We start from the raw sequence: 17,760 nt of genomic DNA, 5'->3' as shown, positions 1-17,760 counted from the left end.
ATTGTGGTCTTATATTAAATAGGTTGAATCAAATTATGATTTAAAGTTGCCAACAATAGCTTTCTTATTAATTTTTAATACAAATATATTAAGCTTATCAAGGATCTCGTATACTCTCTACCCGGAGCCTGAGGGAATCCAATAAATGACTTCCCCAAGCATGATTTAAATATGGATTTAAAATCAGAGGGAGGGGCTCCTGGGTGGCTCAATGGGTTAAGCGTCCGGCTCTTGACTTTGGCTCAGGTCGTGATCTCCCTGTTTATGAGTTCGAGCCCCACATCCTGCTTGGGATTCTCCCTCCCTCCTTCCCTCTCTGTCAGGATAAATAAACGAAAAAAATCAGAGGGAAAAGAAATGTGTGCCTGATAAGAAGCTCTGGAATCACATCACACCCAGTGTACAGGATGTGTGTATGTAGGTTTTTCTCTAGCAAGTCAGTGGTTCTTACGAGATTCATAAATAACGTGAGCAAAGAGGTTAGCAGGTTAAGGAACAGGAGCAAGAGAACTGCGAGCTCTGAATCAGCCACGTCGGGGCTTACATTTGGGGTGTAGGCGGGAGTGGGAGGTGCATTCAGCTTTCTCTGGCTGTGCCTGAATAGCTCATAGCTGTGTGGGGTAGACAGGGGGGTCTGGGGCTCGTGGCCTGTGCTAAAGGGATCCTCAAAACGTAAGATGCTTCAACAGAATGAAATGAGAAGGGAAACAATATGGTGTAATGTAAAAAATTTACATCTAAATAACAAATGATTACTGAGGGGGAAGAAGTCTGTTTTCTTCCAGCCTGCTTGCAGCTAACAGGGCACTAACAAAGCGGTTAGTCTAGCCCAGGGTAGGGGGATCAGCAGCTCGGAGAGCGAGGTTACGGGACAGAAACAGGCTCACTGAAGGACAGCCCAGCCGAGGGCGGCTGCAGGGGAGCTCCGAGAAGTCAAGTTAGATGCTAACAAAATCCTTCCAAGGAGTAAGTGGCAGGGAATGGAAACAGATTAGAGACAGGAGAAAGCAGCAGAGCAGCACAGCGAGGGGACCCCAGGACTCTCCTGCGGCAGCAGTCACAAGGATTTCAGCAGGGCCCGGTGATGAAAGCTTAAACCAAATCTGTGTTGGGCTAAGGGGATCCCTTTCCTGGAGGAGGCTGGCCTAATGGAATGTGTAGCAAATTTCTGTTTCTGAAGCAGAGTCGGCCTTTGAAACCCAAAAGGGTTTCAAGCCCTTTCGTCCTATTGTTTCCAGAGTCTCTAAGAAAGAATATGTAGGGGTGCTAGCCTAAAGAGAACATCAGCTTCGGAAGGCAGAGAGCTTCCCTTTCCCCTCTCTGGGTTCCCTGAGCCAGGAGAAAACTCAGGAAAGGAGGCTTTCTGCAGGATGAAACTGGCCCGCTCCTGTTCCTAGACCCCCAGATCCTATGAGCTGGCAAAGAAATGGACATGTGGCCTGTGTGATCCGGTACTTTGTAATACGGAGACATGGAGAGATAGGTAATTTGATAGATAGCTAATATCCTAGCTTCTCACAGAGATTCTAAAACCCTTTGGAATTTCCTAAGTGCTGAAAGCAATAAAGGGGTCTCATGTTAACAAGGTGACTTTCAGAAAGCGCCTAAGGATGGGGGCTGGTTGCCAGGAGAACCAAGCGCGTGACTGACCTTTAGGAGAAGGGAGAGGTTGGAGGCTGAATCACTTGCCAACAGCCAGCGATTTAATCAATCATACCTAGGTAATGAAGTCTCTGTAAAAACCGCTATAAAGGATGGGGTTTGAAGAGCTTCCGCACTGGTGAACACGTGGAGATTTGGGGAGAGTGGTGAGCTCTGAGAGCACGGAAGCTCTGGGCCGTTTCCCCAGACCCTGCCCTATGCCTCTCTTCTGTCCGGTTTATCCTGATTTATAGCATTCTACAATACACTGGCGAGCAAACTGTTCCTCTGAGTTCCGTGAGCCACCCTAGCAGATCAGCTGAACCTAAGGAGAGGGGGTCCTTGGAGTCTCCAGTGTATAGCTGGTCAGTCAGAAGCTCAGGTGACAACCTGGTGTGCCCTCAGCATCTGCAGTAGAGGGTGGCCCTGTGGGGCTGAGCCCCTAACCTGTGGGATCCGGTGCTGTCTCTGGGTAGATGGTGTCAGAATTGAACTGAACTTAGGACACTCAGCTGGTGTGGGAAAACCCTTGCCACACACTGGGATTGGGTGATCAGACCCTCACTCTGCCAGTAGGTGGTCAGGAAAGGTCCAGACAAGATCTGGTCCACTAGCCATAGACACGCTACATATGCACACTAGCCAAAGGGACAGGACCAGGGTGGGACTTTTAATTTTTTTTTTTTTCAACGTTTTTTAATTTATTTTTGGGACAGAGAGAGACATAGCATGAACGGGGGAGGGGCAGAGAGAGAGAGGGAGACACAGAATCGGAAACAGGCTCCAGGCTCCGAGCCATCAGCCCAGAGCCTGACGCGGGGCTCGAACTCACGGACCGCGAGATCGTGACCTGGCTGAAGTCGGACGCTTAACCGACTGCGCCACCCAGGCGCCCCAGGGTGGGACTTTTAAAGATCTCAGTTCATTAAAAAAATCTATTCATTCAAGTACGTGTTGAACAGAACTTGCTGTGACTGGGGCATGTGTGTCTATGTTAGGCAGCACCAGGAGATACACAAGGTAAAGTCGGGGCCCCTTTTGGAATCCTACACAACTTGGGGAAACAGAACATGTCCCTGTGGAATGCTGGGGAGCAGTTACATGACATAATTGTCAGCAATGGAAACGCCGTATTATCCCAAGCTACAAACATCAGTGCTGAAGGGACGGCAGGAATAGCGGCGGGAACGATCAGCACGAGGGTTCCTATAACCATAAACATCCTTGATCGTCTCAAAATACATGGGACTTGGCAGAACAGCCTCACATACTACCTCATTACTTCTCAGAACCACTCTGTGGGGTAGGTATTATCCCCGTTTTAAAACTAAGAAAGCTAGATTCGGAGCGATTAAGAGACTCGCGTCAAGGCATGGGACTGCCACGCGAACCTCCTCCCTCGAAAGCTGAGCGCTCTCGACCAGGCTACACTGCCAGGCACACGTCTATCTGCATTCTGGTTGACGATAAAACCTGGTGAGACGCTCAGTGACTTCCAGAGCCAAACGGGAAGTCTGGGGTCAGGCCATGGTGTAATGCAGGCCTCGGGGCAGACTTGCTGATCCTGCTCCGAGAATCTCATTCGTAGCTCTCAGGGTCCTTGCAGGGGTTCACCTTTGGTACCAGGGGAAGGAGATGCGAAATAAGACCGTTAACAGAGGAAGCTTCTGGAGGTGAGGTTAACATCGCGAGAACATGAGGAAGGCAGTATGGAATGGCGGCCTGAGGGATACAGAAGGGCAGAAAGTGTGAGATGGGTGGGGATGGCCACAGCAGCCACCCAGCCCATGTGACCCTGGAAATCGACATGTAAATGTCTGCTTGGGCTCCTGTGTCTGCAGCTGAGGGTATCAGAGGTCCCCTTCCAGAGTTCTGCACACACAGGCAACATCAAGCCTCACTCGATGAATGAAGAGCTCCAAACCGCCCCCGGGGCTGGCATCGGGGGCTTGCAGATCAGAAGGGGTTTCTGCACACGGGGTCTTACTAGAGAGTCCCATCTATTTCACTGGGCCAGTGTAGGAGAAAAGAGAGCCTTGGACTCCAGCCTGGACTTAGTGACCTATTTGTTTACACGCTTGCCCCCTCCCCTAAATTGGAAGGACAACGCTGGGCCTTACTCAGATTCATACAAGAATTCCATCAATCTCCTAGTTGAAGAACCTAGAGCGGGCTCCATGTCAGTATGACTCTAGACAGGCTCCTGCATGCCTCTGTGCCATGACTCCTTTGTTTCTCTTCTTTTTCTTTCTTTTTAAATATTTATTTTTGGAAGAGTGTAAGTGGGGAGGGGCAGAAGATTGGAACTGGGCTCTGCACTGACAGGCTGACGGCACAGAGCCCAAGGTGGGGCTTGAACTCATGAACCCAACCGCGAGATCATGACCTGAGCTGACGTCAGACGCTCAATGGACTGTTCGGAAGCCATGGTTTGGGGGAGAGGAGCTCTCTGCTGGGGTGGAAAGGCCAGGACCAGAGAGCCAGCGGCACAGGAGCCTCATCAAGAGGGTGAAAATAAACCTCACCCTTTCCTGTCTCCCCACACAGACCCAGTTCTCCCATGTACTTTCTCGGCACTTACTGCCACCATCGTGCTGACCTCTCTCCCTCCACCCCCCCTTCTCCAACAGGGAATCCCTCCTAAGTTCCAAGTACCTTGTCTGCCCCTGAACTGGTTACAGAGGTAACTGTAAAGACCTCACGGTCACCTGGGCATCAGGTATTCTGTTTACAGGATACCTCATTTTAGTGCTTTACTGTTCCTCTCGGGTGCCGTGGTGGTGTTTTTTTAACTGAGGGTCTGTGGCCATGCTGTGAAGCAAGTCTGTGGGTGCCTGTCTTCCAAGAGCATTTGCTCACTTCCTGCCTCTGTGTCACATTTTGGTAATTCTCACAGTATTTCAACTTTTCCATTATTATTGCATTTGGTATGTGATCTGTGATCAGACATCTTTGATGTCACCATTGTGTAATTGGTTTGGGGCCCCACAAACCATGCCCATATAAGACACATATAATAAATATGTATATAATAAATATTGTGTGCTCTGCTCCACCAACTGGCTGCCCCCACCCCAGCCTCCCTGTTCCCTGAGACAGGGAATTAGGCCATATTATATTGAATATACTGATTAATAGTCCTACAGTGGCCTCTGTGTGTTCAGGTGAAAGGAAGAGTTATACATCTCTCACCTTAAAAGCTAGAAATGGTGAAGCTGAGTGAGAAAGGCACGTTGAAGCTGATAGAAAGCCAGGCCTCGTGCACCAAGCAGCGAGCCAAGCTGTGGATGCAAAGGGAAAGTTCTTGAAGGAAATTACAACTGCTACTCCGGGGAACACACGAATGACAAGACAGCGAAACAGCCGTACCGCCGACGTGGACGAAGCGTCCGTGGTCCGGACGGAAGAGCCAACAGCCACGACATTCCCTTAAGCCACAGCCTGACCCAGAGCAGGGCCCTGGCTCCCTTCAAGTCTGGGAAGGCTCAGAGAGGGGAGGAAGCCGCAGAAGAGAAGTCTGAGCTGGCAGAGGCTGGGTCACGAGGTTTAAGGGAAGAAGACGTCTCCGTAAAAGTACAAGGTGAGGAAGCAAGTCCGATGGAGAAGCTGCAGCAAGTTCTCCAGAAGGTCCAGCCGAGAGAATTAATGAGGGGGCTACACTCAACAACAGGTCTCAGTGTAGACAGAACAGCCTCGCACTGGAAGACGCCATCTAGGACTTTCATGGCTGGAGAGGAGTCCGTGCCTGGCTTCAAAGCCTCAAAGGACAGGCTGACTGTCTTGTGAGGGGCTAATGCAGCTGGTGACTTGAAATTCTGACCTACTACTTAGAAAAAAAAGATTCCTTTCAAAACATGACTGCTCATTGACAATGTACCTGGGCACCCAAGAGCGCTGATGGAGACGGACAATGAGATTAGTGCTGTTTCATGTCTGTTAACACGACATCCATTCTGTAGCCCAAGGATCAAATAGTGAATTTCCTTTCAAGTCTTATTACGGAAGAAATACATTTCATTAGGCTACAGCTTCCACAGATAGTGATTCCTCTGATGGATCTGGGCAGAGTAAATCAAACACCTTCTGGAAAGGATTCACCTTTCTATTTCATCTATTCTAGATGCCACTATGAACATTTGTGATCTGTGGGAAGAAATCAAAGTACCAGCATTCACAGGGGTTTGGAAGAAGTTGGTTCCAGCCCTCAAGATGCCCCTTCAAGACGTCAGGGGAGGGAGTCCCTGCCGCTGTGGTGGAAACAGCAAGGGAACCGGGGTCAGAAGTGGGGGCTGCAGACGGGACCGAAGGCCTGCGATCTCCTCGTCAAACCTGATCGGATGCGCACATGGTTTCTGGAGGTGGAAGGTCCTCCCGGTGAAGACGCTGGGAAGACCATTGAAATGACAACGGAGGATTTGGAACAGGACATCAGCTGAGCCGATAAGGCAGCGGCAGGGTCTGAGGCAGGACTCCAGTCCCGAAAGAAGTTCTGTCAGGGGTCAGATGCGATCAGGCTGTGTTGCATGTTCCAGAGAATTCGCTCATGAAGGCAAGAGTCGATCGATGAGGCAAACCTGTCTTATTTTCAGAAACTGCCCCAACCCCAACCTTCAGCCCCACCACCCTGACCGGTCAGCAGCCACCAACAGGGAGGCAAGACCCTCCAGCAGCAGGCAAATCACAACTCACTGGAAGCTCAGATGGTTAGCAGTGTTTAGCAATAAAGTATTTTTAAATAAGGTATGTATATATATTTAGACATAATGCTGTTGTATTCCTCATACACTATAGTATCATGTAAACATAACTTTTATATACACTGGGTAACAGTCCACTGGACCCTCTTTATTGCAATATTGGCTTTACTGTGGTGGTTTGGAAGCAGGCCCGCAGTGCGTCCGAGATGTGCCTGTACCGTGGGGTGAACACTCTGCTGGCAGGGTCAGCATGCGGAGAGGAGCACATGGGGAAAACCAGGTTGCAGCTGGGCCAGCCCAGGGAGTGGTCGGGGGGAGAGGGGGTGGGGGGGGCAGCATTTGAGGCACAGGAATTGTCTTGGTAAAGACCTAAGTGTGACCGGTTCAAGGTGTCCTGGGCAAACCCAGGGGGCCCAGTGAACGCTGGCCGTCTGGAGAGGCAGGGGCAGCTGGAGGGGGTACAGGCTGCAAAGGTGGACTGCAGACAGGTGGTCCAGAGGCCAGCCTGACAGGGGCTTACGGACAGTGTCCTGTGGGGATTGGGTGGGGAGGCGTGGAGAAGGGTGGGGCCCGAGTGCAGGGGTCCTCTGAAGGCCAGTTTGCACCAGTTGGCAAAAGCCGACCGTTAAACCGTCCTGATTTCCGGGGGCTGATTTTCCGTGGGGAGTCTGAATCAGCCACGGTAGGCACATTTCTACCACGGAAAGGGGCGAGCAGCACAAATCACGTGTTTTTGCAGCCGGCTGCGAAACACGTACAGGCACGTGCCTATGTGCACTCGGCAAGTGGCCCAGCGCACCGCACCACCAGGCCTCCCTCTCCGCGTGCACACTCACCAGCCTCAGGTTCTTCATGGCCTGCGGGAACATGCCCTGGTGCAGCTGCAGCTTGCCGACCTTCATGACCTGCACACCTCTGACCGGGTGGCTTCCTGGGAAGAAGATCCTGGAAGAAAGAGAAGGGCACACGGCGTGAGTAGCTCTCACCTTTGCAGCCAGCATGCCATCAGGAGCCCAGGAGAGGGCGGACGACCCTGGCTGGACACACTGGGGCCACCGAGAAAGTCAGCTGTGCGAGCAGGTGGAGGGTGCGGGGCCGGGGGAACAGACTCCCGGGATGACGGGGCTGGAATGTCGAATAAACAATGCAGAAGAGACACAAGGTGGCACCTGTGCGTTTCCAGCCGGGTAGGGGTGGGGGGTGGAGAGACCAGGTGCGATCTTACAGGCCACCTCTCAGGATGCTGCAGCACCTGGAACATTGGAGCAGAAGACGGCCGCTTGGTTCAAGCTGAGTCAACAAATCAACGAACGTTCACGGCTCCCCACAGAGATGCTCCCGTGCCCTCCTTTTCCCTGCAAAGCCCTTGGAATCCCAGTTGTAAGGCTCATCATGGCCCATCTCTCGTGTGGGACCTGTGTATTTATCACCTCACTGGATGACAGAGCTGGATCGCGGGGCCCCATCTGCGTTTGCCACAATGTCCTGCCAGAGGACCTCCATACACACTGACCTCTTTGCCGCATAAAAGAAGAGGGTGTGTGGCAGACTGAAGAATGGAACCTCAGGGCTACGTTCCAGACCTTGTACTAGGTCAGTATGATTCAACAGTTTATTGTATCAATAAAACGTGCTCACCATTTCTGCACACCGCACCCCCCCCCCATATCCTCTATCCTTAGAGTCTACTGAACCCCTGATGTATGTACAGGCCTGTTCCTGGAGATGGGGGCTGTACAGGTCTGAGCTGTTCCACCAAGGCCCAATAATCCCACCAGACAAAGATTCCTGCCACAGTTACAAAATATCACAGGAGAAGGCGAGATTTAGTGCCAGGATGAGGCCTACCTTAGTACATGGCAATGCTCAGCTCAAGATGGCTGAATTGAATTGAGAGAATAATACGGTAGTTATGAAGAGAGACTGGTGGATGACGGTTGGTTGGACCAGGAAGGTTTCCCAGAGGAAGGAGACAGGATGTAAACCGGCTCCCAAGGATTTGGGCAAGCTTGGCTGGGTCCGGAGAAAGGAGGCACATTCTGACCCTTAGCAGAAGCGAGGGCGCACTCCCAATGCTGCTCGTCCAGAGACCATGGATTCTGCCCTGAGGGCCATGACTCACATAGGGCTTTCCCTGTGCCAAGCACTATGTAACCACTTTTTGCTTGTGAACTCATGGAACCCACGTTTAAGCTCTACTGTGTAACAGAGATGAGCTACATTTACCAGGAGACACAGATACTCTCTGATAGGTGTGCACATGTCTACAAACCATCCCTCCTCCCTGAACCTCAACTCTTCCCCACATTAAATGTAACACAAACTCCTCTCATTCATGCTCTTAAAAAAGCATAAAGCAGTACCTGAGAGGGAGGTATTTATTTATTTTTTATCTTTAACATTTATTTATTTTTGAGACAGAGAGAGACAGAGCATGAACGGGGGAGGGGCAGAGAGAGAGGGAGACACAGAATCGGAAGCAGGCTCCAGGCTCCGAGCCATCAGCCCAGAGCCCGACGCGGGGCTCGAACTCACGGACCGTGAGATCATGACCTGAGCCGAAGTCGGACGCTTAACCGACCAAGCCACCCAGGCGCCCCATGAGAGGGAGGTATTTAAATCAACAGAAGGCCAGCCATGCTTCATTTAAAGAACCGTGAAGGGAGGGGAGGAGAAAAACAAAGGAGACACCTGGGTCTTGGATTTTTCTTTACCTCTTGAGGACGCCCAGACATCAACCACTTTACCTCTCACCCCCTACAAAAGGAACATCAGTATCTACTTGTGTGGAAAAGATTTTAAGATCCCCAGACAAAAGGCTTATGCACAGGACACCATTATCAGAAGGTGACTGCCCTGGACACTTTCCTCAAAAACACACCTGGACTTGGGATTTTATTTTATTGCTATGAATGTGGACTAATTAAATTTAGAAGCCAAAAAGTAATTTTATACTAAAAATCATTCCACTAAGTGGATGTCTGTCATGTCTGTTAGGAGAAGGAAAGAAATCTCTGGTTCTGTGATGTTAGAGAAAGTGGTCCATAATTACGCCACGACAGGTACCTGCTCTGGTTGCTTAAAGGTATTAAAAAACCAAGCAAAGTTTCATCTGGAGAGGATGAGGAGAACGGGACTATGAGGGGACTTAGACGTGGCAGTGTGGGGGCCAAAGCAGGAGTCTGAGCGGGAGAGGGAAGGAACGGGGTGCCCGTGAGATGCCACATTCTGTGCCACATCCAAGGGCAGTCCCTGCCCTGGTGGGGACACTGGCCAGTTGCAGAAATAAGGCCAATAAAGTCATGACACAGGAGTATGAGAGCTGCCTTGGCACAGACATGGGATTCCAGAAGCGGCGGGGCCCTCGGTGACCAGGGTGCGGCTTGAGCTGGTCCAGATGGGAAGGGGTGACAGGCTCCCGGGACAGGCACGCGGGGCATGGGGAGACACGGGCAGCCCGGGAGATGCCAAATACAAAGGGCCAGTGAGCGCACCCGGTCCGGCCAGGCTGTGCAGAGACAGAAACGCAAAGCCAGGAAGTTCGGCCTTCAGCTTGTCGGCAGCTGGGCACGACCCAGCGGGGCCAGGAGTATTTCACCAGGACGGAAAACAAAACTGGATGAGAGACACTAGAGGCAGCCGGACCTGAGGTGGGACCACGTGAGGGGGACAGAAAAGAAAGCTCTGACACGGCTGGCGCAGCAGGGCTTGGGGGCTCGCCGGGTGCGCAGGGCTGCGGCAGACCGCGACACAACACAAATGCCGCGGTGGAAACACAAAGTGTATCCACGGGAACAAAATCCACAGGCATTCTACTTGTCCGGCCTTATGAATGCCCTCTTCCGAAGTACACGCTAGCGATCACAGGCTCCAGGATGCTGGGCCCAGAACAGAAAAACCTCCTTTGGGGTTTCCGTGGCGAGTGGGTGCATAGGCAGGAACGTGTCTAAATGAGCAGACAACCGCGGCAGCATGCGTACCAGCTTCACTCAGACCCACGAGCACCAAGGTTTTCCTGCCATATTTTGCGCAGAGGCCGAGAGTCAGGAAACTGAAAGGTCTTGAGTTAAAAGGCTGCAGAGAAGACCTCGGGGCAGGACCTGCGTTCCTGGTCTCACCGAGGTTTTCCTACGTGATGTGATTACCAACTACGCTGTTCCACGACAGGTAGTTCTGGCATCGAAAGCAGGAGAAAAGATTTACTGCTCAGGATGATTTTTTTTTGTTTGTTTGTTTTAGAACTGATGCAAAAGACATTACCGGATTTAAAAGAAGAGCTTAATTATATTTCAGAGTAATCAAATAGCTCTAGTGTATGATTTTTGGCTGATAAATGTGAAATGGTGGTGGAATAAGAAAAATCATTAGTTTGCAACTCCTGGTAAAATAATTGATGCAGGAAAAACGTATCACTAGATGAAACCAGGAGGACAAGGAAGGATGGAGAATTTTACAATGGATGGATGACACTGTCACCGTCAGAACCCACTGATCAACGTCAGCATCATTAAAGTATAAAAACCAGACGCCGCGTGCTATCTGATGCCATGCAACAGGAATCATTCTGCGCTACCTATAAAAGCATCCTTGCCAAAACCAACCAACCCACCAACCAACCAGCCCCGAATTTCATCAAGCCCATACAGTTAGATTCCGTTTCACAGGAAAAACAAGTGATAGAGGATCAAATAAAAGCAACCAGCTACATCTGAGATACGGGAAATTCTATAGGACCTCGACCCAGAATTTCAGCAGGTCTATGGCATGAAAAGAAAAAGATGGCAGGGAAGGAGAACACTCTAGATTAAAAGATACTCAAAAGATACAACAACCAAATGTAACATATAGACCTTGTGCATCTGAACTCAAACAAAATAACTATTTAAAAAAACGTTTCTGGGGCTCCTAGGTGGCTTAGTAGGTTAAGCATCTGACTCTTGATTTCAGTCATGGTCTCAGGGTTCATGAGTTCAAGCTCCACGTTGGGCTCCACACGGATAGTACAGAGTCCACTTGGGATTTCCTCTCTCTCTCTCTCTCTCTCTCTCTCTCTCTCTGACCCTCTTCCCTGCTCTCCCTCTCTCTCAAAATAAGTAAATAAAAAAAATTTTTTTGAGAAAATCTAGGAAATCTGAACATGAAATGACACTGTAAGAAATGGCATGTAAGAAAATGTCCGTGTTTTTCCAAGATGCAAACTAAAGTATGAGTGGATGATGTGATATAATGTCCAAGATTTGATTTAAATTTCTTCAGCAGAATGTCTCCTTTCAGCAATGGTGGATGAACTGATTTCAGACCAAAGTCCTTGCTAAAAACAAGAAAAGTTAGACAAAAATTACAAAAAAAAAAAAAATTGCTTGAAGGTATCACCCACTGAGGCAGGGGGATCTGGAAGAGTAAAATGGCAAAAAGAACAGAGGCTCAAGAAGGTGATCCTTGTATTTGTTGCTACTTTTCCCTCCACTGAATTGAAACCAGAGGCAAAACAAGCTCCACAGCCGAGCAGAGGTTCAGGCAGTCTCAGGGATATAGACACACAGAAATCGGGGCTCAGGGTGCAACAATCTAAGAATACTGCTAAGCCAGAAACAGACCAGCCCTCACAAAGACTAAACCAGTTTGAACCCTGATTGGATTAAGGTGATCTGTTCCTACAGACTTCCAGAAGCAAAAATGAATTCCCTTTGAAGTAAGATGTCATCCTGAACCTAAAATAGTCCCCCCAATTTTTTTGACAATGTCCTGCAGTCAGTAAAATTATAACCAGGCATACAAAACGAGAAGAGCCATCTGAAAACCAAGAGAAAAAAAACACTGACAATGAAACACAGACCTATAGGTACTCAAACATTTAGATTCTCATACATAGCCTTTAAAGTAAATGTACAAAGTACGTTTGAGAACACACAATGAAACACAGACCTGTAGGTACTCAAATATTTAGGTTCTCATAGACTTTAAAATAAATGTACAAAGTACGTTTGAGAACATAAATAATCAAAAAGAACTTTACCAGAAAATCAGAAAAAAGAAAATCCTTAATGAAATTTCTGGAACTGAAAAATAGAAAACTGGAGTCAAGAACTCAATAGCTTAACATCAGATATGTCACAGCCAAAGAAAGAATTAGTAAACTGGAAGGCAGGTCAAAAGAATATATCCGTTGCAAAACACAGAGAGGCAATAAAATGGAAACTAAAGGGCACGGGTCTCACATGTTAACTGGGATTTCAAATCAGAGAAGAAAGGATTGGGGCAGAAGATATGAAGCCATAATGGTCGAAAATTTCCAAAAGTAACGAAAGACAGCAAGGAACAGATTCAGAAATGCTAAAAACTGCAAAATAGAATAAAATAATTCAACAAAAAGGAGGGGGCTGAGAAATAAGGGTTGCAACATTTTGCTAATTGTTGAATCTGGATGATGGATAGAAGAAGGTTCATTATATTGTTCTATTTTGGGGTATGTTTGACAATTTTCATGATAAAAAAACAGGACACTGGGTTTTAATTTTTCATTTTCAGGAATTACGGATTCTGGTAGGTAACTGCCTCAAGTTTCAAAAGAGTTTAGACTTTTCATGAATTCTTTTTATTTTTTTTATTTTTTTTTATTAAAAAAAAATTTTTTTAATGTTTATTCATTTTTGAGAGACAGAGAGAGACAAAGTATGAGCAGGGAAGGGGCAGAGAGAGAGGGAGACACAGAATCTGAAGCAGGTTCCAGGCTCTGAGCTGTCAGCAGAGAGCCCGACGTGGGGCTCGAACTCACAAACTGTGAGATCATGACCTGAGCCGAAGTCGGACGCTCAACCAACTGAGCCACCCAGGCGCCCCTAGACTTTTCATGAATTCTAAGCCTTATATAGAAATGACGTGGAAACTCACGGGGAGCCGGAACAAGGAAGCGTGAAGAGGCAGAGAAGAAGGAAAGTGTGTGATGTTCCTCGGGGTCTGCTTACGTTAAACCAGCTGCTGTATGAGAGTTATGCTTCTGTGGTGGGGTAGCTTCATTTGTGATATAACACTTTTGTGTTGTTCTTAGTCCTTGTTTTTTTTTAAAAAGATATCAAAACATTGGGAAACAAAACCAAAGAAAGAAAAGACCGACCATACTGTCCAAGAAATCACTTCAGAATGAGAACTATTTCTCACCATGACCTTAACTAATTACACAGGTAGTCTGGGTAAGCGCTGTTCCCCAACAGGGTGATAAATCCTTACTTCTCCATCACCTCTACTGGTCAGCTTTGTGGGTGACAGGAAGATCAGAGCCATGAGTTCTTATTTGTGTCCAAAAAAAGGAAGATCCTGAGTTCTCACCTCAACTGAACCCTCCCCTCCTACTTTGTCTATTATACATCCTGTTGGCTCCACACCACTGACAGGTGCATCTGCCACACACCCCTACCACCTACCACCTGAGTCTGAGAAAACAAAACTCATGTGCCCCTCATAATTCCACCACACAACAGCGTTTTTTAACATTATAGTGAGATTTTGTCTCATTGCCATTTGAGTTTTCTTGGGTTTATTTCATCACACAAATGAGTAAGCAGAATCACTTCCTTATGCAAAGAATGTATTTCTAGTTCTAAATAAGTCTTCCACCCCAAAGGGCAAGACTTTCTTACTCTTGGAAGTTTAAAAATTTATATAGTTCTTTGTACGTGACCTATTTATAGTATACGTTGTATTGTTAGAATCTCTAACTCAGGTTAAGAGCAAAAGAGCTTTTTGTTTATGTTAAATGTTCATGTAGTTCAGGCTCAGGACCACAGGTTTTACTGTGGATAAAGTCGAATGAAGGGGTTATGATAATGAGGTTTAAGATCTTGCTTCTTCCAAGTAGTTTTGGTTGAGTGACCACTTCACATCACAATTAACCTGGTGCTGAGACAACAGACGGGAGAACACTTGGAAATGTTCACAACTACGTACAAACACAGGCTAGTATCATTAAGTGTCGGGCTAGTGAATGTATGAGAATGCCCTGTTTACATCCACATTGAGGTAAACAAGGTGAAAAAAATTGCCTGATTTTATTGCAAAGCTTAAAAAAAAAAAAGCCCAGTAGCATAAAAAGTGATTTTCCAACAGCCAAAGACCCACCTGGCTCACCTGTATGTTTGCGTGTAGTTTTGTGTGTGTGTGTGTGTGTGTGTGTGTGTGTGTGTGTTTAATGCAAACTGAATGTAGCAATGCCAAAAAGCCTGGCAGGCACCGCAGCAGTTGAGAAGGTACCACCGTGTGAGTGGTTTGGAGCTGCCTTTGCTAAGGAAATACTTAGTTGAAGATGGGTTGAGTGTCCAATTTTGAACCTGAAAGTTTGTGTTTTCGTCTTCTTCTTGAAAAGTGAACCAAGAAGACACTGCCCACATCTTATTTGTAACTTTCAAATTGTGTTCAACTATTTTCGTTTAATTCTGGATCTGTGCATCGATTTTCTCACCCACTGGCCAGACCCGCTCACGTGCAGCCTGGAGCCCTTGGTGGTTTGGCCAGCAGCAGGGAGACCTCCTGGGCCTGTCCCCAGAGCTGGCACTGCATGTGGCACAGTGGTCTGGACTGGCGGGAGTCCTCCAGGCTGGCAGCGTGGTCCTCTGTTGTATGTGAAGAATGTCCTTTAGTGCTCATAATGGTGACAGTGCTGCCCTTCGCCTGGCCTTTGCACACTTCATATCACCCTCTTGTAGGGTGTGAAATATTTACTAATATTTTGAAATATTTCAAAAAGGCCAGCCAGCATGATTGAATTATACTATCACTGAGTTATCAAGCCCTTCAGAAAAAATGTCCACGAGATGTTTATTACCGAAGTTGTACTTGTCCTGCATAAGCTCTATTTATACACTTACGTGCGCAGTAAAACACACCTCCAAAGTTCCAGATGCATACCCTAAGCCCCCAAATATCTGAGTACATAGATGGTCACATCATTGTGAGATCACTGCCCAGAAAAAAACTTGTGAGCAGAAATGTTAACACTTATTTTCAGGGGTGCCTGAGTGGCTCAGTCAGTTAAGCGCCCAGCTCTTAATTTCAGCTCAGGTCATGGTCTCACGGTTCATGGGGTCAGGCCCCTCATCAGGTTGTATGCGGACAGCACGGAGCCTGCTTGGGATTCTCTGTCTCCCTCTCTCTCTGCCCCTCCCCCCTTCAAAATAAATACTTAAAAAAATTTACTTTCATAAATTGATTTCTTTGATCCTGTTCAAATTTATGAAAACTAGTTTGGATCCTATTTCTGATAATATGGCAGGCTTAGTAGCCATCCTCATTCTGTCACAGAAAACAATGTAAAATGCTAGATAAGATATTCTCAAAAGTAATGTAATGCTGGCAAGATAGTACAGAATTGTCAGGCCAAAACCTAAGTGAAGAGGGAGCCCTGAGAAGTAAGTAGAATGACAGAACTATGGCACGTGAGGGCCTCTGGCTTCACCTGCTTTGGGGAGCTCGGGGGACGTAGTGTCAACCCGACACTGCAGGGTCCAACAGAGAATCCTCCCTTCTTGCCAAATGCAGGAGACAGACTACATTCAAAAGAGTCACAGTTAGGCAACACAAAGCCACAAGCCAGTAGAACAGTATCTCCAATGTGCCTAGGACAAAGAATTCCTAATCTAGTGTATTTCCTCAAAAATACCTTTCATGAATCTATATGTACAGCTAAAGGGTTCAAGGTTACTTTATGAGGTGATGAAAATGTTCTAAAATTTAATGTGGTGACAGCTGCACATATCTTTGAATATTCTGAACCGTATGCTTTTGATGGGCAAATTGTATGGTTCTATGAATTATATGTCAATAAAGTTATTTAAAAAAGAATGAGACATTAGCACTGAAAATAAAATACTAAGGTACAGATCTAATGACATATGTATAAGCTCTATTAAAGGAAAGCTACAAATCTCCGATGAATGAAATCAAATAACTAAATAAATGGAAAAGTTTTCCATGTTGATAAGAAGACTCAATATTGTCAAGATGTCAGTTTTCCCCAACTTGCTCTATAGAGTCAATGTGATCCCAATCAAAGTCCCAGCAAGTTATTCTGTGGATGTCAATAAACTGATTCCAAGTTTATATGGAGGCAAAAAGACGCAGAATACCACAGCACTGGAGAAGAACAAAGCTAGAGGATCGATACTACCCAACTTCAAGGCTTACTGTAAAGCTATAGTGATCATGATGGTGTGGTACTGAAGAAAGAGCAGATCTACAGAACAGAATAGGGAACTCAGAAAGACCCACATGAATACAGTCCACTGATTTTTGACAAAGGAGAAAAGGTAACACAGTGGAACAAAGTCAGGTTTTTTCAACAAATGGTGCAGAAACAGCTGAACACACACATTGCAAAAAGTGAATGCAAACACGGGTCTTATGTCCTTCACAAAAATGAACTTAAAATGGATCACAGACCTACATGTAAAATGCAAGGGGCACCTGGGTGACTCAGCCGGTGGAGCATCTGACTTTTGATTTTGGCTCAGGTCATGATCTCATGATTCACGAGATAGAGCCCGGCATCAGGCTCAGCACAGAGTGAGGAGCCTCCTTGGGATTTTCTCTCTCTCCCTCTCTCTCTGCTCCTCACCTGCTCACTTGCATGCGCGGTCTCTCTCTCAATAAATAAACAAACAAGAATGAAGAACGGATGGATGGATGGATGGACGGATGGATGGAAAATCCAAGCCGTGAAACTGCTAGAAGATAAGCCCAGGGACAACCTAGATAATCTTAGGCTTGTGCTATATTTTCAGATACAACACTGAAGACACAATCCAAGAAAGAATTAACTGATAATCTGGAAAACTGAAAACTTGTGCTCTGCAAACACAGTGTCAAGAGAATGGATAGGTAAGCCACAGACTAAGAGAAAATATTTACAAAAGACACATCTGATAAAGGACTATTATCCTAAATATACAAAGAACTCTTAAAATTCAACAACAACAACAACAAAAACCACAAAAATGGGCCAAAGACCTGAACAGACACCTTACTGAAAAAGAGATACAGATGGCAACTAAGCACATGAAAAGATGCTTTCATTACGTCAGCAGGGAAATGCAAACTAAAACAACAGGGAGATACCACCACACACATTTTAGAAGGGCCCAAATCCGGAACACTGACACCACCAAATGCTGGCGAGGATGTGGAGCAACGGGAACTCTCCTTCACTGCTGGTGGGAATGCAACATGGTGCGGCCACTCTGGAAGACAGTGTGGTGGTTTCTTCTAAAACTAAACATACTAAATAAACTCAACCATAGGATCTAGGAATCAGGCTCCTTGGTATTTACTCAAAGTGGTGGAAAACTTATGTGCACACAAACACATACATAAACTTACAGCAGCTTTATTCATCACTGCCAAAACGCGGAAGCAAGCAAGGTGTCTGTCAGTA

The 17,760-nt window shown here is 47.0% G+C and overlaps 1 protein-coding gene across 3 annotated transcripts in view; it reads right to left on the bottom strand.

The window, feature by feature from the left end:
* Nucleotides 1-17,760, bottom strand: part of SMYD3 (SET and MYND domain containing 3) — a 701,652-nt gene that overhangs the window by 11,130 nt on the left and 672,762 nt on the right. For all 3 annotated transcript variants that reach the window (XM_058701738.1, XM_058701737.1, XM_058701739.1), the window contains one exon: nucleotides 7,175-7,283. In XM_058701738.1, coding sequence (XP_058557721.1) covers nucleotides 7,175-7,283 — 109 coding nt within the window. The remainder of the gene's footprint in view (nucleotides 1-7,174; nucleotides 7,284-17,760) is intronic.

Source organism: Neofelis nebulosa, chromosome 15 (genome assembly GCF_028018385.1).
Source record: "Neofelis nebulosa isolate mNeoNeb1 chromosome 15, mNeoNeb1.pri, whole genome shotgun sequence".
NCBI lineage: Eukaryota > Metazoa > Chordata > Mammalia > Carnivora > Felidae > Neofelis > Neofelis nebulosa.
This window is presented reverse-complemented; position numbering and strand designations above follow the sequence as displayed.